The sequence below is a fragment of the Scyliorhinus canicula genome, chromosome 3 (assembly GCF_902713615.1).
Source record: "Scyliorhinus canicula chromosome 3, sScyCan1.1, whole genome shotgun sequence".
In the NCBI taxonomy this organism is placed as follows: domain Eukaryota; kingdom Metazoa; phylum Chordata; class Chondrichthyes; order Carcharhiniformes; family Scyliorhinidae; genus Scyliorhinus; species Scyliorhinus canicula.
Window position 1 is genome coordinate 59,921,994 of NC_052148.1, and position 22,824 is coordinate 59,944,817.

The following is a 22,824-nucleotide window of genomic DNA, read 5'->3' on the forward strand; positions in this document are numbered from 1 at the left end:
AAACCTATGATTGTCGCAATTCAGCGCCCCCAGCGACATGCCTTCCAATCCAAAGAGCTGTCGATACTGGTTCCAAACTCTCAATGCTCCACCAGACTCGTGGAGTACCAAACTGGCGAGAACAGAAGGGGCGCCAACCGCAGCATTCTCAAACTTGTCCCCCTCCACCCTCCCCCAGACCGACCGCTCCTCCACCTCCCATTTCCTAGCCATTGCAATGTTTGCTGCCCAGTAGTAATTCAACAAGCTCGACAATGCTGTCGATCTTGCAAGGCCATTTCAGAGGTCATTTATGAGTCAATCACATCACTGTACATCTGGAGTCACATGTAGACCAGACCAAGTAAGGAAGGCAGGTTTTCTTCTCTGGAGGACATTAGTGAACCAGTTAGGTTTTTTACGACAATCGACAATGGTTTCACAGTCATCAAACTTTTAAAATCCAAATTTTTTATTGAATTCGAAGTTCAACACCTGTCATGATACGATTCAAACCCGGCTCCCCAGACCATTACCCTTGGTCTCTAGATTACTAGTCCAGCAACAATCGCTGGCTTTTAAAGCAGACCAAGCAGGCCAGCAGCACGGTTCGATTCCCGTAACAGCCTCCCCGAACAGGCGCCGGAATGTGGCAACTAGGGGCTTTTCACAGTAACTTCATTTGAAGCCTACTCGTGACAATAAGCGATTTTCATTTCATTTCATTTCATTTCTCAAGCAGCATAAATTATTGGTCCCTTTGATATTTGGTATTCTTGAGAATCTGTCCTGATGAGTGCAAGATTAGAAGCTTTGACAGCATGTCTCATTCCGCCCAAGCGACCACTCTATAATTCTCACTCCAAAGAAATAGCTCTAGCGCTGCTACCATTTTTGATGGACTGGAAATATATTGATGTCGAAAGTTTTCCTGAATATACTCTAGGAACTCTTGTCTCTCTCTACTCTTTACATTACTTCTATCCCAGTTTATATTCAGATAATTGAAGTCAGTCTCTCATTAGAATTACTCTATGATTCTCCGAACTCTCTGTAATTTTCTTGCAAATTTGATGCTCTACATCCTTCCCACTCATTGGTGACCAAGCAATGTGAATGCAGCCTTTTTGTTTCTGAGCTTCAGGCAAATAGATTCTGTCCTTGTCCCTTCTGGAACATCCTTCCTCTCCCGTATTACAATATTATCTTTAATCAATACTGCTAACCACCCTCCTTTCCCAGTCCCACCAGCCCCGTTTTCCGGCGTGGCACTCCCCTGCCAGCAGCGAGACCCTCTCTTATCCAGCAGCTGGCCAATAGGATTTCCCATTGTGACCACCCCACGTTGTCGGGAAACTCGCAAGCGTGGATGTGCTGCTGTGAAGTGGAGAATCCCGCCGACTGATCTTTTCTGAAGTCCTTGTATCTAGGAATATTTAATTCCCAGGCATGCTGTTCTATGTACCAGGTCGGCGTTACAGCCACAACATCATATGCCTACGTGGCAATCTGCCAACACGCAATGCCAGTTAGCGGACTTACCGGAAAACATTTGTTTCACTGACTGTAGCATTTTCTTACCATTGTTGTTCATACACTTCTGGATGTTGCACCTTTGCCCCACATCTGGAGATTGGTCATGTTGACAAATGCTGCTGTCATCCTCAGTCTTATTAGTTTCCAAGTTCATGCATTTCACCACTCGCTGCTTTGAACCTCCTCCGCAGGATACGGAGCACTATATTAGTACAATAAATATTTTTATATATCAGTGTAATTTAAACAAACCTTCTATCTTCATTAATATAAAAGCAAATAAATTAAAAATATAGAGGCTAACAATTGTAAGACTTATGAAACAATCCCGAGAATATATCACTTGCTGCAGGTTCAAGTCAGTTACGAAGTTAAAAACTGTATAAACCCTGTTTTAAAAAGAATACTTCAGTGCATTTGGATTTAAGAGTTGTATTTTGTCCTCCAAAATTCTCCCATATTCATTATCTAAGTACCCAAATGCACACAGTAAGGCAAGTTGATGGGAAGAAGTACATGGTTACGGTTCAGCAGACAAGGTTAAAGTCCTCTGAAAGATGTGATTCTCGGCAGCTGCAGCACCGAGAAAGACCCCACTATTCAATGGCAATTTGCCGCTTCCCATCGAGGCCACTCGTTGAGTCATATCCTGCACTGACGTGCTGAGCTTGCCTGTGCAGGAAGATTACTCAGGGATCGGGGTGCCATTTTAAAAATCAGCCCTGATCTTTCAACTCCCCTCTGTGCTATCACCATGCCTTCAGGACCCCCAACATACCTCTCTTGGGGTCTACGATGATCCCTCACGACCTCCCTCTTTTAGGCAAGACCCCCGCGGATCTGGAGCAGGCAACCTGGTGCCTGGGTAATGCCAGGGTGCCTGGGTTACAGTGACACGGTGCCAGGCTGGCACTGTCAATGTGACCGGGTGCCAGGGGGAGTGCAAGTGCATCACCCTGCCCTGCCTCCGACCAACCAGGAACCTCAATTCCCCAATGAGACTCCTCGTGTTGCCATCGCGACTGGTTCACCAATTTTGGAACCAGTGCCAAATGGTGTCTAGTTCAGGCCTCGCTGATGAGGCCGGTGAATCCTGGACCCCAGGCGAACTGGGTGAGTGCATATTTAAATGAGCCTAATGGACCATTTAAATATGTGTGCGTGGATCTTACCCAGCGAGAGCGAGATCCAGATTGCGATGCACCGCAAGATCATGTTGAATCTTGCAAGAAGTTTTGAGCGCTACGATTCCCAATGAAGGCCTCGTGTGAGATTCAACGACCTTGTCTTGAAACCAAGTTGGGCGCAATGAGGCCACTGAATTGTGTCCCATGTCTCTTTTTGCTACCTATCTCCAATGGACCCGCAGTGCGAGCAGCCAATGACCACTATTGCAGCATTGGATATCTACTCATACTTCTGGACTCGGGCTCAATGCAAATGATCAAAAGTGGGAAATTCAGGAGGCTTCAAACTGCATCAGATGGAGCACACTTCAAGCGTATTCTGGACAACAAATTGCATTTTGTTTTATTGCTGGGGATTTAAGGGTTTATTTGATGTTTTCAAAATCTGTCCATTGAAGACCAATTCCATTGGTTCAGTGGGATTGTTTCGCCATGTTTTTACTACCCAGGATTCCCGGATTTCCCCAGAGTTTTTACCAGTGCATAGGGGATTATTTTCCCCAGCTCCTTTTCTGCAAATCCTTTTCTGCCTTGAGCATTGTAGTGATATGCATCAGTATATATACACAAGGGGTTAATGTAAATACACTATAACTAAGTAGCCACTAGAGGGAGCACCAGAGATATCATGATATGCAGACACTAGGCAGACACTAGCAACCAATAGGTCATTAGAACAGGACACAACCAATGGGTAATCAGGACACCCAGAGGTGGCATTACCACAAGGGGGCACTACATATAAAAAGGACAAGGCACACAGGTTCTGTCTCTTCCAACTGCAGAAACCTAGAGAGCAGGAGAGGGTTGATTAACAGCAACATCCCGTAACAGCCTCTCCGAACAGGCGCCGCTATGTGGCAGCTAGGGGCTTTTCACAGTAACTTCATTTGAAGCCTACTTGTGACAATAAGCGATTTTCATTTTTCATTTCACATCACACCTGAGCACATGGTAGAAAGCAAGCTTATATAGTTAGCAGAGTAGACTGCGTTACTAGAGGCAGATTAGTAGAATGTCAAACTCATTTAGGAGCACTGTTAATTGTTCAATAAATACATTAAACTTATTCCCGAGTCTGGAGCATCTTTCAACAGAGCCTACATCAAGTAGCAGCTTATGTTACTCGAGGTAACATAACACAACATGGTACAGGAGTGACTGCTCAATCTCCCTAGTTCAACTCAGCAAGGTTAGAGACAACCAGCTACCAAATCCAGGCACAATGGACAAGATTCAGGCTCCTCATCAACTCAGGACCACCGATAATCTTAGTGCTAACTGGCGTTAGTTCAAACAAAAATTCCAACTATATGGGGCAGCACGGTAGCATGGTGGTTAGCACAATTGCTTCACAGCTCCAGGGTCCCAGGTTCGATTCCCAGCTTGGGTCACTGTGCGGAGTCTGCACGTCCTCCCCGTGTGTGCGTGGGTTTCCTCCGGGTGCTCCGGTTTCCTCCCACAGTCCAAAGATGTGCAGGTTAGGTGGATTGGCCATACTCAATTGCCCTTAGTGTTGGGTGGGGTTACTGAGTTATGGGGATAGGGTGGAGGTGTGGGCTTGGGTAGGGTGCTCTTTCAAAAGAGCTGGTGCAGACTCGATGGGCCGACTGGCCTCCTTCTGCACTGTAAATTCTATGAATGTGGAAGCATCTGACCTGAATGGCACGACCGATGCTCGGAAGATACCTCTTCTACTCACCACTGCGGGCGACCATGCGATAGAGAAGATCATCAACTTGTTTCAATACTCAGAAGGGCAGGACAAAATGAAATACCAAACTATACTGGCAAAATTCGACAGCCACTGCAAGGTGGACACGAACGGAACATTCGAGCTCTATATCTTCAAGCAAAGGATGCAAGGTAAAGACGAATCCTTCAATAGTTATCTAACTAACCTTAGGCTGCTAGCGTAATCCTGCAACTTCGGGGACATAACTGACTCCATGATCAGAGACCAAATCGTTTTTTGTGTCCACTCAGATCCTCTGAGAGAGCAATTGCTGAAAATCAAGCATATGACCTTAAAAGTCGCTATTGAAATATGCACTGTGAATGAGCATTCATAAAATTGCTACTCGTAATACAAAAATGCTGAGAGTGAAAAACAAGCCTCCCACAAGGTGGAGAGTGTTCAGGCCATCTCCCGGATGCAGCGCCTCCATATTGCCGACAGCAGCCATATCGTGTGCTCATCCCGGGGCCTGGCGCATGGCGCGTGCGCAATATGACCGGGAATACGAAATGGCCGAGAACCGCACCACGCATGCGCAGTTGCAAAAAGAGCGCACAGAAAAGGAAACTCGGGTTGCACATGCGCATTCCATTCCTACGCTTTACGTCACAAGCGTCATGATGTCAGAGACCCTGGACCACGCCCACTTAAAGAGGAAATGTCCAAAAATTGAAAAACTAATTTTAAAGCTACAAAACACAACTCTTTCACCTTGAAAGACAGAATGCCTGAACTTCTACCAGCAGTTGAAAATAACCTCTGCAGCACCTTGGAACAAACAGTTTGCACCACTCAAAGTGAAGAGCACAATGACAAATCCGAAACCAAAGAAGATGATTTGTTCATTGAACATGAAGAGCACGCTGACAAATTTGAAACAAAAGAAGATGATTTGTTTATTGAAGAATACTACTCAGGCATGGCTGAGTTATTCAGATATGATGATCATAAAAGCATCAGCGCCATGGTTGAAAAGCTCAACACGACTTTACTCATGGTAGATGAATCCAATACCATGATGCAATGGCCAAAGGGGCTGGTTTAGCACAGGGCTAAATAGCTGGCTTTTAAATCAGACCAAGGCAGGACAGCAGCATGGTTCAATTCCCGTACCAGCCTCCCCGAACAGGCGCCGTAATGTGGAGACTAGGGGCTTTTCACTTGTGACAATAAGCGATTTTCATTTCATTTCATTTCATTTTCATTCATTTCGGTCATTGATACATTGGATGACAGCAACCTGTCAAATACCCAAGAAGAAAACGATGCCACAAAGTGATCACTGAACAACTCTGTTGGAAGCGCACAGATCGACTCCACAGCGAGACCACTGCATGACTGTACATAGAGAGCGATCAAAGACTCCAGAGAGAGAGCGATACAAGCCCCCATAGAGAGCTTGTTGACAGACTCCACAATGGAAGCAACTTAAGACTCCATAGCGAAGTCCATGCATGAACAAGACCATGAAGGTCTATCAACCTTATTTGAGCCACCAGAAGAAGACTATGAAAGTATACCCACCTTATTTGAGCCACCAGAAGAAGACTATGAAAGTATACCCAGCTCATTTAACCAACAAGAAGACATTGAATGTCTGCCCACTGTATCTGAGACAAGTGACGAAGAAACCAAAATTCCCATAATAGATGTGCAACACCGAATGCATGACTCTGATCAAGGTAGTGCTCCATATCCAGACGATGACTACCTGGATAACACATACCGAGTAGGTATCATCACAAAGTGCGAATACACCACACCAAGCACATCGCAAGTCCAGTCAATCCTTGCCGAGGATTGAGGACGAATGGAATGCAGTGATGGATGTCAACCAATGTCCCATCCAGTTCAAACTGGACACAGGCACCTCCGCCAACCTGATCATGCAGTTGGACTTCAAGAGACTCAAGAAGGCTCCCAAGCTCCTTCCAGCTGTCTGCAAATGCAAGGACTACAATGGCAACGCCATTAAGGCACTGGGGTCCTGCCACCTGACAGTGTCCAACCGACACTTACAGACAAGCCTACGCTTCGAGATTGTTAAACCAGACAGGGCGTCCCTGCTAGATGCGCACGCTTGCAAGCAACTGAACCTCATCCAATGGGTCTACACCATGGTGGCGTCTCATCCAGATCTTCAGGCCAGCATCGATGACATCCTGACCCAGTACCCAGATTTCTTCAGCGGGATGGGCACGTTTCCGTACGAATACAAGATTCTACTGTGGCCGGACGCCAAACCAGTGGTCAACACACCACGAACAGTACCAGCTCCACTGAGGGAGCGACTGAAAGCAGAGCTCAACATCATACAAAAGAAAGGCATCATCTCAAAGATCACCGAAACAACCGACTGGGTCAGCTCGATGGTGCGTGGAAAAAGGCCTTTGGGGGACCCACGCATCTGCATCAACCCCAAGGATTTAAACAAAAACAACAACAACAAGCATAACAAAAGCAACAACAAGCATGGCAAAAACAACAAAAACAACAATAATGAAACAACAACTTGTATGACATGGTACAACTCTGCACAGGAAGGACATTGTAACTGCACAGCTCCAAACAATGGCAAGAGTACAATCATACCATGGCATGAGAACGAATCTCACAAATTCACATTTGCTCCACTACAAACAGGCAAACCAGCTTTCAAGGCAGATGACATACAGTATCAATACCGCAAACACAGAAAAAAGTCCAGGTCAGACAACAAAGATGACATACGGAATAGCTACCACAAGCATAGAAATAGTCTAAATCAGACCACAAAGTGATTCGACCATTCAAACACCTCATGATAACTTCCTGGATACTTAAGCACAAGAACACTGATGACGTTCACAAAGAAATGACAACATCGCCTTCACCACATCAACAACAGATGAAGAAAGCAACTCAACCGAACAAATTCATAAAGTTTGGACTCACAAATATTTTTATTAAGATTGGACTCATAAATATTAATTGGCTTTGTATAATCATCAATATAATCACAACTTGCACATGTCATCATTTATGTACATGCTTTGTACAATTTTCTTTAATTAAGTATAGAAAATATGTAACAGGAAAAAAGGGGAGATGTAGTCATATGCATCACTTTATATACACATGGGGTTAATGTAAATACACTACAACTAAGTAACCACTAGAGGGAGCACCAGAGATGTCATGATATGCAGACACGCAACCATTGGACTGAACACAACCAATGGGTAATCAGGACACCCAGAGGTGGCATTACCAAAAGGGGGCACTACACGACCCATATAAAAAGGACAAGGCACACAGACTCTGTCTCTTCCACCGGCAGAAACCTAGAGAGCAAGACAGGATTGATTAACAGCAACATTGCAAGCTAGCACATGGTCGAGAGCAAGCTTGTATAGTTAGCAGAGTAGACAGAGTTACTAGAGGCAGATTAGTAGAGTGTCAAACTCATTTAAGAGCATTGTTAATCATTCAATAAATACATTAAACTTATCTCCGAGTCTGGAGCATCTTTCAGCAGAGCCTACATCAAGTAGCAGCTTATGTTACTCGAGGTAACATAGCACAACAAGCATAAGTCGGTGGCTTGACAGAAGAAATAAACATTTAAATGAATTCAGACTGTTGACGCAGGCTGAATTTTAAAACCCAGAACTGACAGATCTAAAGTCTCAATGCAAATTAGTAGTGATATTTATTCATAGCTTTCGCAATTATATTGCCTACCGATGTTTTACCAGGGAATCTGCCTTCCTAGTGAAGCTACATTCCAGATATTTAAGGCAATTTATGAAAAATGGACACTCAGTGGTAATTACTGACAATGCTTTACAAAATAGTGGCAAGAACATCAACAGAAATGTTTCAAATAGTTGAACTAGGCCTGTGAATGTGATTTTATTTAATGCAAATTTAATTTGTCGAATAATAATTTAATTTGTTTGTTCCTGAGAAATTTATGTTTATAGTCGTGCAAAAGTTGAATTTTTGGAGACCAGTTTTTAGGCTGAAAGACATGAGGCGACTTTGATTTATTTGCATAACCCCAAAGGTTGAAGAGGGTAAAGCAATATGTACAGTTAAATTAGCAGGATTGCAGTAACTGCTGATTAGGTTTATAAACATGCCAATTATACCACACATTTTGGGCCTTAATTTCTCGAAGCCCTATTCCCATCGTTGGAAGTGTGCCAGAATAGATAGATCTCTCAACCTCTCAACTACCCACATCATGGATGCAAACTCTCAGGTGAATTTACTGACTGAGTCAGCAATAGAACTATGGTGACCCGTGGGTGTTGGACTATTAGGAAGAACGAAGCATTTGGCCAGTTTGTTTTGTAACCTCCTCCAGCCCTGTAACCCTCTGAGATAACTGCATTCCAGTCTTTTCAGCATCACTGATTTTATTTACAGCACCATTAGTGGCTGTGCCTTTAGCTGCCCACGTTCTAACCTCTGAAATTCCCTTCCTAATCCTCTTCACCGTGTTACCTTGCACTCCTATTTTAAGATAGTCCCTAAAACCTTCCTCTTTGACCAGTTTTGGTTTATCTGTTCTAATACATCCTTATATGGCTTGGTGCTATATTTTATTTCATAATGTCTCTGTGACTGCATTTGCTCATATATCACATGGGTCTTGGTGGCTGCAAACCCCACATTGACCTCTGACAAAAAGACCTCGAAACAGTGAAGAATGGAGAGAGGAAATGGTGGACAATGTGGCCTGTGGTAGATAGTATATGGAGTACAGTCTGGTACTGCCAAAAGTCTGCCCAGCTGACCAGTGAGACCAAATGTCCGTGAAATGCCTTGGGATGTCTTATTACATTAAAGTCGCTATATAAATACAAATTTTTGTTGCTGTTGTCGAAAATCAGAAAGATGACATGCCGCTATGATAGCAAAACAAAAGTCGAGGAAGAGGTCAAAAGGGAGAAATTGTCTAAAGGTAAATTAATTTAGACAATTAATTCTAGGATTAGCAATTCTTGAATTTCACATTGTCCCTCAGACTTCCATTGAGTCCTACAAGCCCACCTGTAATGGGTGATATTCCTGGATAGTCCAGGAATTCCCGAGGCATGTCAGGGTAACAAAGGGGACAAAAGCAGAAGACTTGCCTGCTCTTTCCTGATTGGAATTCATACTCTGCTCAGGTTAGTTGGAATCCTAGCGGAGCCAGGCTGCACTCCCCATTCCAGTGAGTGCAAATTGGCATATTCTCCATGTGCCCTCTCTGTGCTTCACTGTTTAGAAGCCTTTGTGTCACATGATATAAGTTTAGGGTTTGAAATAACAAAATCCATGTCATGCCCGGGGGAATGAAATCTGCCCAAACCAGATTTAGAAATGTCTCTGAGAAGATAGCACTCTGAAGAATAAAGGGATTAAGGGTTATGGTGTTCAGGCCGGAAAGTGGAGCTGAGACCACAAAAGATCAGCCATGATCTCATTGAATGGCAGAGCAGGCTCGAGGGGCCAGATGGCCTACTCCTGCTCCTAGTTCTTATGTTCTTCTGATGCTTCAATTTCACACTGCCCACTGCTTGACCGAGAACTTTCAAAACCTCTTTGAAACATTTTAACCATTGAAATTTCAGTTCAGCAGACGAACATTTCATGAGACAAGAGCAGAGGATTCTGGGGAATAATTCAGCAGGTCTGGCAGCATCCATCAGGAGAGAAACAAAATTAATGGGCGGAGTTTACTGGAAAAACGACAAAGTGAAATTTTTGGCGTCAACATCGGTGAGATTCCTGCCGACCCCAGGCCATAATCTTCAAGCACTCGGGGCGGGGGGGGGAGATTTCCCCACATGGAAAACGCCACACATGAGATATGAAGCGTTTGACTTGTCCTCCCAGGGGGTCATCTGAGTGCTTCAATGAATTTGAAATGTTGCATTTAAACAGCTCCACAGCACTATGGGTGAGATCAACCAGTCGCATTGCACCCAAAACGCAGCGCAGTGCAGTCAGTAGATTTCAGGGGATCTCTCTGCTGGGATCAACCGGGCTTGCGAAGCCTCTCGAGATCTAACACGATCTCACGAGATGTCGAAATGTGAATCCTATCCATTGTGGGCGGGGTCACTTTCTGGCAAATCTGCTTATTAGAGTGAGACAGCTAGTCTAACCCAGATGATAATCAAAGACTCCTCCCATCCGGCTTACTCACTCTTCCAACATCTTCCATCAGGCAGGAGACACAAAAGTCTTGAGAACACGCACAGATTCAAAAACAGCTTCTCCCCCGCTGTTACCAGATTCCTAAACGACTCTCTTATGCAGTGACCTGATTAATACTATATTACTGTATGCTTCACCTGATGCTGGTGTTTATGTATTTACATTGTGTACCTTGTGTTGTCCTGTTATGTATTTTCTTTTCATGTACTAAATGATCTGTTTGAGCTGCTCACAGAAAAATACTTTTCACTGTACCTCGGTACATGTGACAATAAACAAATCCAAATCCAAATCCTCACTGGCCCTCAATTTCAACAGTTAGGCCTACTCATTGAGAATGTACCATTCACAGTAATAGACTCAGGCATGAATCAGTGAACCCGAGATCCTAAACCCTAATCCTTCTCTAGAGCAAAGAGACAAAGGAATGTAGGGCCAAATCTCACTCTGATATGAGCCCGGGAGTCAGACAGACAGGTGTCAGACCAAAGCAATAGCTCAGGAGCATCTCAGACCATTCCTGACCGTGAGTCATCATCACCTCCTGCACTGACTGGGCAGCAGGCACTCAAAGACTCCCCAGCCCAACACCCTGATGAGTAAGATCTCTGCAACCTTCATCCCCTGTTTTTAGAGGGCTCACAAAATGCTGGTCCTACTCGATGAAGTGGGGCGCATCTCTTTCGGGATCACATCCACCCAACCCATTAGGCCCACCTCCTTGATTGTCATCACACCCCACCCTGCAGCCGCCCCATACCCCCGATATCACAGACACCAGACTAACATAGCAGTCCAAGAACCTTTAGCAACACAGGCAGCAGACTTCAAGATCACCAAGACCAGCAGTGATCTGGAAACCTCCAAACCTCACCCTCTGCCCACCTCTGGACCTGGCCAAAAAGCTCTACCCTCTCACAATGGTGCTTAGTTAACTTCATGCCTGATGGGTAAGAAGATTCAGAGGGCTGAAGATGCAACGTTAACTATATAAAGTATATTAGACTGGATTCAAATTCATACGAATCTGGTTCAAACCCTTCATGGATGTGCACCTGCTCACGTCATTGGGGAGGGCCAGGGATATCCACACACCAAAATTTTGTCAGCATAAATCCTGTTTTTGGTCTTTTGTGAGATTTAGTTGCCATCATGGGTTTGCACCCAATGTCCCGCCCAATGTTTTGAGTCCATAGACTCTTCGTCAGAACAGAAAGGAGGGAGAATATAGAAATTCCATCAAAAAATGGCAATTTTCAGAACAAAAGACAGATGACCAGACCAGGGACGGCTCCTCTGAGATCGGAACGGTTTCTAAAAGAAGCCCCGATTTCGGACTAACACAACAGATTCCCCTTCGTGCCAGCAATACGCCACGCACCCCTCACCCCATACCTAACTCCTCCCCTGCCCCCCACCCCCCAAGCTCTCCCCCCCCTCCCCGGTGCCCTCAGTGATCCTTGATGTGCTTTGCCTTCCTAGCTCTACCGCTATGTCTGGGTGTGTTCCCAGAATGTACATCTGACGTGGAGGCAGGCAGCTACTTACCTCGCCCCATGGCCTTCGATGCACCTGGCAGGCATCCTCTAGGAGCTCTGGGGCTGGAGGGCCCTGGCTCACCTTGTCGGCGGCACAGCCATGCCGCCCTGTTCCGGATGCTAACTGTGAGACGCGGCCTCATCAGAGGGGTGGAACTCGGGGGAGCTGGTGGACATTGTCGCCACTCCATGGGATGGTCAGGGTTGCCACCCAGCATCCTCTCCTCCCGGTCACTGCCCAAAGAGCCCTGGGGTTCTTCTTGGGATGGAGGGGCAGCTGGTTTGAGCCTTGGCGGCTGACGATGGTCTGCAGCATCGTGTCGATGCCCTCGGTCGGCGATGTTCCTCAGTGATTGGGATTGCTCTGTAGCACCTCGGCAATGCCCATCTGCGACTGGGTCAAGCTCTGCAGCACCTCGGCCATTCCCATCTGAGAGCGGGACATGTCCTGCTGCACCTCATCAAGGTCAGCCTGGTTCTGGGTCACATGCCCCGGTGAGTCGGACATTGTGTCGAGACCCTCAGCCATTGCCATCACTGACTGTGTGATGTCTTGGACACCTTCACTAATGGTGGCGACGTCATGCCGCAGGCTTTCCACTGCGGTCGCCAACCTAGCAGTGTTGGCCACGGTGCCACGCATTGCCGGTGACATTTCCTGCGCCTGTAGCCTCTGAGACTCCTCCAATCGGCCATGGATCTGCTGGAGTGTCGCCGGCATCTCCCTCTGAATGTCCTGACTGCTCCCTATCATCTCCATCAGCTCTGGAATAATTCTTCCATAGGCTCAGCATCAGGCTGGGCCCCAGCTGTGTCCTAGGATCCAACAAACCTTCGACTGCTGTTTCTCTATGCAGTTCCTGCCTCCACCTGATATGCATCAGCACCTGTGTGGTGCTCACTAGATTGTGGCCATTAACATTTCCACCGAGGTGTGTGCATCTGGGCTGGTGGAGGGTGGGGATGACAGCTGCGACGCCTCGATTGTGTCTTCCTCTGAGGTGTTCTCCTCGGAGTCAGGAGAGAGTGCCACCCGGGATGGGCTGGCACTGTCGGCTGGAGGACCTGCGGCAGAATGGATAGTGGGTCAGTGGGACGGATGGGTCAGTCAGTATGGCAATAACAACTCATGTTTGACAGGTCCTTCAGGTGGAGCCCGGTGGTTCGTCACCTCTGCGGCGTCCGCCAGCCTCCACGTTGGTGACCACCCTGTCCTCAGTCACCCCAGTCACCTACAGAGCCAGTGCCTCGAAGGATTCTTATGTCCGGCACCCCACCAGCAGTCTGGGTCCTCTCCTGGCAATTGTGGGAGAGCTTTTCCTGAGGAGACACAGAGAGAGCATTGTTAGCCACACGCATGATTAACATTGGTGGGAGGGTGTGCGTGAAGGAAGGGTTGGAGGGTTTGAAGGGCAGGTTGGGGGGTTGTAGGGAGAGGGTTGAAGAGAGGGTTGAGGATGCTGAAGGGAGAGGGGATAGAGCGAGGGTTGGGGTCGCATGGAGAGTTGGGGGGGTGGATGCGTGGGGGGCGGGAAAGTCTCAGGGGGAGTGCTGCCTGGTGTAGGTCGTTGACCTTTTTCTGGCAATGGACATCTTTCCACCTGGTCATACTGCCGGTGCATTAACTTTGAATAGCGTTGCCGGCCTCGCTGGGCCGCGCGCGCGTTGTGAAGCTTACAGCAGTTTCTGCTCCCTACCACACTTAGAAATCTTTCTGGAGAATCACACCCAGAGAGTCATACAGCACAGAAAAATGTGAATTGGCCCGAGTCTGCACCGACAATAACTGCCCCATATTTTACGTTAATCCCACATACCATTACTTGTGCCATATCATTGGGGCAGCATGATAGCACAGTGATTAAAACTTTTGCTTCACAGCACCAGAGACCTGGGTTCGATGTCCGGCTGGGTCACTGTCTGTGCAGAGTCTACACGTTCTCCCGTGTTTGCGTGGGTTTCCTACAGTTGCTCCGGTTTCCTCACACAGTCCAAAGATGTGGGGGTTCGGTGGATTGTTCATGCTAAATTGCCCCATAGTGTCCAAACGCTAGGTGGGATTGCTGCATTACGGGGATAGGGTGAAGGTGTGGGCTTAGGTAGGGAGCTCTTTCAGGGGCTGGTGTAGATTCAATGCTAAAATCCATATAAACTACATCGACTACACTTCCCTCATCCACTTCCCCCATGGCCAGAGAAGAATAAAACTTGCATCAGAGCCCCTGCAATTTCCTGCCTCGCCTCTCACTGCAGCCTGTGATGCAACACATCCGGACTAGGGGTCTTGTCTATTTTAAAGCTCGTCAAAGCCTTCTGTACCTCCTCACTTCCTATGTCAAACTGCTCAAAGTCCTCACAGACCCATTTACTGAATTCTGTACCTACGTCCTCTTCCTGAGTGAAGAACGATGTTAAGTATTAATTTAATACCCTACCAGTGTCCTGTGGCTTTACACACAGATTTCCCCTTTGGTCTCTAATGGGCCCTATTCTTTCCCTATTTAATCTCTTCTCCTTAATGTATTTATACAATATCTTGGGGTTCTCCCTAATCTTATTCACAAGTCTTTTTCATGGCCTTTTAGCTCTTCTAATTGCTTTCTTAAATTCTTTCTTGAACTTCCTATATTCCTCTAGAGTTGCAGTTGAATTTCTCCCTTTGGACTTGCTAAAAGCCTCTCTCTTCCACTGCATCCTGTCCTGGATTATCCAACATGTCCAGAATTCCTACATTTCCTCCTAGTGAACATGTTGGACCTATACTCACCCCATTTCCTTTTTGAATGCCCTCCACTGCTCTGCTGTAGATTTTTTACAAGAGGCTGATCCCAGTCAACTTTGGTCAGATCCTGCCTTATTTTAATAAAATTTGCCTTCCTCCAATGCAAAACCGTCTTTCCTTGTCCACAACAAACTTGAACAGTACCGTGCTGTGGTCGCTATCACGGAAATGCTCCCCCATTGCCACGTTGAACACTTGTGCTGGCTTGGTTCCCCAGAACCAGATCCAGCACTGCTCCACCTCTTGGGCTTTCTATATATTGACACAAAAAACTCCCCTGAATCCTGCATAGTAAGGGCATGAAACAGATTACATCTACTGGGAGGGCCTGGGTATATTGTGAACGATTTGCCGCCTGGAGCAAATCACATTTCAGGGCTCACCCGCTTTTTTGCTGACACAATGGGATTTGCGCCGGGTGCAACACAGCCAGAAAATCACCCCATTAATGCTGCTTCTCTGCTGGTGGACCCTGCCAGACCTGCTGAGTTTTTCCAGCATCCTCTGTTATTGGTTCAGATTCCAGCATCTGCAGTATTTCGCTTATTTCAAGGGGACAAATGGATCAATTTCAGGTTGGCGAGCTGTAACAAGTGAAGTGCTGGGGCCTCAACTATTTATGGTAAATATTAATTACCTGGATGACTGTATCGCCAAATTTGCTGTTGATAAAAAGAAGTACAATGGAATACTTTCGACTTGCCTGGATGAGTGCAGTTCCAACAACACTCAAGAAGCTTGACACCATCCAGGACAAAGTAGACTTCTTGATTGGTGCTCCCTTTTACAAATATTTACTGCTTCCACCACGATGAACAGTAGCAGCTATGTGTACCGTTTACAAGATGCACTGGAGAAACTGACCTAAGTTGTTTAGACAGCACCTTCCAAACCAGCAGCCATTACCATCTGGAAGGACAAGGACAGCAGACACCTGGGAACCCCACTTGCTGTTCTAACTTGGAAATAAACAGCATCCCTGGGTCAAAATCCTGGAATTCCCTCCCTAGTAGCATTGTGGGTGTACCCCGACCACCTGGACTTCAGCAGTTCATTCAGGCAGCTCACCACCACCTTCTCAAGGCCAATAGGAATGTGTTAATAAGTGTTGGCCTAGCCAGCGACGCCCACAACCTGTGAATGAATTATTTAAAAGTATATTGTACAGTTTTGGTCCCCTTACTTCAGTAAGGATATATTTGCATAGAATGCGGTTGAGAGAAGGTTCAATAGTATGAAGTATGACTCCTCAGATCAAGGGGTTGCCTCATGAAGAAAAGTCGAGCAGGGTATATGCTGAGAGGATGTTTCCCCTCTAGGGTGCATCTAGAACTAGGGGACATAATTTTAAAGTAATGGGTCCTCCGCTTAAGATGGAGATGAGGGGGAACTGTTCCTCTCAGAGGATTGCTTGTCTTTGAAATCCTCTTTCCTGGCACACAGCGGAGGCTGAGTCATTCAATGTATTCAGGGCTGAGTTGTACAGATTTTTGATTAACTGGAAAATCAGGTGTTATGAAGGGCAGGCAGGAAGAAATGACCGACTCATGCTCCTATTTCTTATGAACATTCAACCACCCAGTACCTTTGCTAATGTTATCTCATTATGTACTCCATTTCCATTCCCTGTTGTTTCGTTTGCCATTCGCTTCTTCAGGTGTTCAATCCCTCTTAAATGCACCAATTAATAGTTTAATAGCCACATGTGGCAAAATATTCAATATGCATGAAAATAGTTTTTTGAGTTTTATCAGTCCTCAATTAAACTGCAATCAGTGTGTAATTGAAGCTGTACAAGGCTACCTCCTGAAGAGCTGCCTCAATTTGAATTGGTTTTTAATGATAATCCTGAATTGATTAGCAAAGATAAGCAGACAGTGGAAGTAACACTTTGCTGATTGCCATCCCAAATCCTTTGACAACTAATATTAGCAAAGACCAGAATGTCTATTGCCTGTTGGATCATGGGAGGTTAGGGCAGCTATGTGTTTGATGTAATTGGACATTAAGAGATATGAAGTCGTATGTTTTGGAATAAAGCACAGGGCATAGATATAAGGGAAGGTGTTATATACCGCACGAGACCTATGGGGTTGGAGAAATCAGTCTCTCCACGATTCCTGCCGAATTCAAGCTTGCCCGCTAAGGGGGCCAGGAGCTGGAGGACAATCACGATTGACAAATGTGTAAATGGAACTGATGACACACACCCAGCTGGGATCTGATGTACATTGTAAATATAAATGCATTGCAATAAGCCAAGTTTTCTTTTGACTATCTCGGTTTGGACTTGTCTGTGGCCTACAAAACTGGCAATGAGGATAAAACTGGATTTCTGTTGACACTGCTACAATGTCACCTCCCTTTCACTGCTGGACTAAGGTTGGAGAGGTTTAGTTTACAAATATGCCTTTGTTTGGGAGACTGAACGTGTTCGGCGCGAACTTAAAGTATTGGAAACAGTATGTGGAACACATGCGTTGCTTTATCCAGGCAAGCAATATCACAGATGTCGATCGATAGACAGTAATATTGCTGACTTCCTGCAGAGCTCACACTGATGGAGTGATAAGAAACCTTATATATCCAGTGGCTCCGGATACTAAAATTTAGAACAATTGGTGACCCTAGACCATCCGTTATAGCACAGAGGTACATTTTAATACAGCAGAGAGAACCCCTGGAGAGTCCGTACTCGAGTTTTTGATGAGGCTTTGAAAACTAGACAAATTTTGTGAATACGGAACTTCCTTTTCCGAAATGCTGCATGAACGTTTGGTCTGCGGTGTAAATGACATGACTACTCAGAGGATGTTGCTAGCTGAACCATCGCTAAACCTTCAGCAAGCCGTCCAAATTTTGCTTCCTGCGAAAGCACAGAGAGGAGTGCAAAAGATCCAGTGGATGGAGGTAAACAGCCTTGGATGTGCTGCATTCCTGGTGAGCGACTCCAACCAACCCCCCCCCCCCCCCCCCCCCCCCCCCCCCACCCACCACAAGATGGAAAACCTGCCCTGGATCGGGCATTGTGGGGTATGTGGATGCAGGGGTTGCAGGGAGCGCAAGTCACGGGGCAGCCAGCAACCTTGGCACAGAAGTAGGCACCAACCGAGGGCTCACACTTTCCACCTGGCCCAGTCAGAGGAGGAGTGCATGCAGAAGCACCCCCAGTGGCCCACATCAAAATGACTGTGTATGTTATGGGCATGGAACTAGACATGGGAGCTGCGGTTGCAGTCATTGGGAAGTAGCCCTTCAACAGGGTAAAGGCGGGAGACAGCAATTAGATCTGCGGGACAACTGTAATTCTTTTCACTGCCCTTGTCTGGGCTGTTCTCTAGCTTCCAGACTGGGCCTGTGGGAGGGAGTCTCTTTAGTTAGGGAGTCCCTGGGGGGGGGGGGGGGGGGGGGGGGGGGGGGGGGGGGGGGGAGGTTCCCAATTTAAGGGGTGCTGAGAAGGAGGGGAGGGTCTGGTAGGGGGCGGGTGGGCAGGTCATGCTTTGTGGGGGGTAGGGAAGAGTGTTCCTTGGATGAACTTTGAAACTCCTATCGGGAGTTACCCTCCTGGCCCATTGCGAGGATCACCATGCCAGTTTCACGTTTGGTAATATCTGTTGTAACCCCAGAGGACTGGAGAATCTCAAGGACTCTTGTGCCTGGCCGTTAAGTCATTAGGATCCATTTGCATCCATTAGCATCCTTCCTCCCACTGGCGCATGAGCGTGAACCTCGACTGCCAGCGGGGAGCCAGAGCATCGCAATCCGATCGCCTGCCGCCGATCCGGTTTTGCGCAGACACCAGGAGCGGGATTCTCCCAAAGGACGGCTAAGTGCTGACGCCGGAGTAAAAACGGGAGTGTTTTACTCCGGTGTTAGCGCCCATTCTGGGACCCCATTCTGAGGCCTACAGGGGGCTAGGACAGCACTGGAGTGGCCTCCACAGCCCCAGCTGCCGATCCCGGCCTGAACCCGGTACCACAGGGCATGTGCAGTTGAACCGGCGGCAACAAGCGCATGCGCAGTGGCCTTCGTCCCCGCGGCGGCCCTGTCACCAAATGGCGCAGGGCTACAGAGCCAGCGCAGAGGAAAGGATGCCGGGGCAGCGAGGCCGGCCCGCCGATTGGTGGGCTCTGATCGCGGGCCAGGCCACTACGGAGGCCACCCCCGGGCTCAGACCCCCCCTGCCCCCACAGGCCGCACCCGGACCCTTCAACGGCGAGGTCCCGCCGGCCCACAGCAGGTTAGAACGCTGTAGGCGGGACTCAGCTGTTTGTTGACGGCCATTCGGCCCATCGGCCTGGGGAATCAGTGCGCCGGCCCGTGCCGGAAAGTCGTCGCATACCCCGACCGGCGCCGCGTCCACCACACCGGTGCCGATTCTCCACTTTTGGAGAATTGCGTCCCGGCGCCGGGTTGGGGGGGCGGGGGGGAGGTCTGTATCAGAAGCCCCTTTCTCCCTGGGGGCACCCTTTTCTGAAGGATCAGTGACCACCTGACCAACCACCTCCACCCCGCTCCCCCCGACCTGTACCTGAGACTCCGAGCAGCCCCTTCACGACACGCCCACACTGAACGTGCTCATGATGCCCATCTCCTGAGAATGGATTTTTTTTTAAACTGTGAAAACTCTCATCTGAGAGGAGGAGCACAGAGCTGAAGGGTGGTACATAAACACAGATTTTTGAAGGCGATAAAAAGGTGAAAATGTTCTGGATTTTGTACATTGAGTCATTTGATGTAAAAACAAAGTGACAGTCGATCTATTTACAATGCCGGTCTTTTAAAAAATTTATTTATGGGATGTGGGCAACGCTGGTTATGCCAGCATTTATTGCCCATCCCTAGCTGCTCCAGACAGTGATTTTGAGACGCCTTCTTGAAGCGCTGCAGTCCTTCAGTTGTTGAGGGGGGGGGGGGGGGGGGGGGGGGCGGTTTAGTTCCAGGATATTCTCCCAGCGACAGTGAAGGAATGGCGATATATTTCCAAGTCAGGGTGGTGAGTGACTTGGAGAGGAACCCGCAGGTGGTGGCGTTCCCAGGTATCTGCTGCTTCTGCCCTTCCAGATGGTAGTGGTCGTGGTTTGGAAGGTGCTGTCAAAGGAACCATGGAGAGTTACTGCAGTGCACCTTGTAGATGGTACATACGGCTGCCACTGTTCATTGGTGATGGAGGGTTTGAATGTTTGTGGAAGGAAGAGCTACCAAGCAGGCTTCTTTGTCCTGGATGGTGTCGAGATCCTTGAGTGTTGTTGGAGCTACGCTCATCCAGATAAGTGGAGAGTGTTCCATTACACTCCTGACTTGTGCCTCGTAGATGGTTGACAGACTTTGGGGGGTCAGGAGGTGAGTTACTCATTCTAGCCTTTGACCTGCCCTGGTAGCCACAGTATTAATGTGTCTAGTTCAGTTCAGTTTCTGATCAATCGTAACCCCCAGGATTCAGCGATGGTAATGCAATTGAATGTCAAGGGGCAATGGTTAGATCCTCTCTTGTAAGAGATGGTCATTGCCTGACACTTGTGTGGCAGAAATATAACTTGCCATTTCTCAGTCCAAGCTGGATATTGTCTAGGTCTTGCTGCATTTGGACACGGACTGCTTCATTATCTGAGGAGTTGCTAATGGTGCTGAACATTGTGCAGTCATCTGCAAACATCCCCACTTATGATGGAAGGGAGGTAATTGATGATGCAGCTGAAGATGGTTGGGCCAAGGACACGACCCCGAGGAACTCCTGCAGTGATGTCCTGGAGCTGAGATGATTGACCTCCAACCACCACAAACATCTTACTTTGTGGCAGGTATGACTCCAACCAGCGGAGAGCTTTCGCCCTTATTCCCATTGACTCCAGTTCTGCTAGGGGTCCTTGATACCACACTCGGTCAAATGCTGCCTTGATGTCAAGGTCAGTCACTCTCATCTCACCTCTGGCATTCAGCTCTTTTGTCCATGTTTGAACCAAGGCTGTAATGAGGTCAGGAGCTGAGTGACCTTAGTGGAACGCAAACTGAGTGCCCGTGAGTAAGTGCCGCTTGATAGCAGTGACTCCTTCCATCACTTTGCTGATGATGGAGAATTGGAGAATAGACTGATAGGGCAGTAATTGGCTGGGACGGATTTCTTCTGTTTCCGTTGTACGGGACGCACCTGGCAATTTTTCACATCACCCGGTAGATGCCAGTATTGTAGCTTGGGATCAGTGGACTATAATTAGGCATGTCATTATAAAAAAGTTAAAGACAAACTGCAATCTAGGGCGCAATCTACGGGTCACACCGCGCCCGAAAAGCAGCGCATCGTGGCGCAGCATGATGGGTAACCGCTGGGAGAGCCTGCTCCAGGAATCAACCCGGCTCATCACGCCTCGAGAGATCCAATGCGATCTCACGAGACGTCGCAATGTGGAGTCCGCCCATTGTGGGCTGGATCACTTTTTGGCACATCTGCATATTAAAGTGAGACAGCTAGTCTCGCTCTAACATGCAGTTCACTGAGGTAGCCAAGGCATTGGGATCTATCCCATTTGCCTTGGAGACCTCAGCAAGGGCGTTCAGTACTGGTCTCCACAACGGGGACTAGATGGAACAGCACTCGTGGGAGTCTCTCAAAGGATTGGAGGCCCCCAGGTGCATGCCTTCTGGGCAGGGTGCTAGCCTGGAACTGCTGGTGTCACCTTGGCACTAGAAACCTGGCAGTACTATCTTGGCACCAGCCTGGCACAGCCCAGATGACACTCTCAGCTGGCAGGGGCTCTGCCAGGGTGCCAGGCTGGCACAGCTAAGGAGCCAAGCTGCCATTTCAGGTTGTGATCGGGCTGGGGGGTGCCCTGCGCTTGTGAGGTGGTTGTAGGGGCCCTGGGAACTCCCTTACAGTGAATGGGACTTGGGGGGTTTGGGGATCGCGTCGGGGCTCGAGAGACCGGAATGCCATTTTGAAATGGTGTCCCAATCTCTCCCTGCACTGAGGTATTTTGTAGAGTACGGCTCCTCAGAGCAGGAAATGGGACTAACGGCAGCCTCGGTGTGCATTCCCCGTTGAGGCCCTGTATCTATCCAGAGCCACATTAGATTGTTGCGAGCACGGGGAAACATGGCTAAACGCTCTCGCTATGGGACATAGTTCCCATTTGGTTCTATCGCATAGGTTAATTAGAAGGTCATCAAAAATAAAGGTCGATAATAAGGGTCTTAAAAATAACCATAATGGTACCTGCAAGAGAAGAGAAAGTTAAATCGATTTAATTGAATATTTTCCCTAGTTTTGAAAAGATTTTAGACAGTTAAATAGTGAGATCATTTCCATTGAACTGTGAATTAATTATATGCGGAGGGGGGGGCATAAATTTACGGTTACCACTAAAATTTGGATCCCTTTTTTGATGTAAAGGTTGTTAGAATTCAGAATGTTCAAAAACAATGGGCCGAATAAGAACTCAGACATTTCGTGTTGCTCTCTGCTTTTGCTGTATTCTCTGACAGTCCTCCTCGCTATCTGCAACTCCACCAATCTTAGTATCATCTGCAAACTTGCTAATCAGACCACCTATACCTTCCTCCAGGTCATTTATGTAGATCACAAACAACAGTGGTCCGAGCACGGATCCCTGTGGAACATCACTAGTCACCCTTCTCCATTTTGAGACACTCCCTTCCACCTCTACTCTCTGTCTCCTGTTGCCCAGCCAGTTCTTTATCCATCTAGCTAGTACACCCTGAACCCCATACGACTTCACTTTTTCCATCAACCTGCCATGGGAAACCTTATCAAACGCCTTACTAAAGTCCATGTATACGACATCTACAGCCCTTCCCTCATCAATTAACTTTGTCACTTCCTCAAAGAATTCTATTAGGTTTGTAAGACATGACCTT

General features: G+C 47.5%; 1 protein-coding gene across 1 annotated transcript in view; it reads right to left on the reverse strand.

Moving 5' to 3' along the window:
- LOC119962685 (A disintegrin and metalloproteinase with thrombospondin motifs 12-like) overlaps nucleotides 1–22,824 on the reverse strand; it is a 740,693-nt gene that overhangs the window by 73,719 nt on the left and 644,150 nt on the right. Inside the window, exon 23 of the mRNA XM_038790610.1 lies at nucleotides 1,561–1,717. Within this exon, the coding sequence (XP_038646538.1) occupies nucleotides 1,561–1,717 (157 nt within the window). The remainder of the gene's footprint in view (nucleotides 1–1,560; nucleotides 1,718–22,824) is intronic.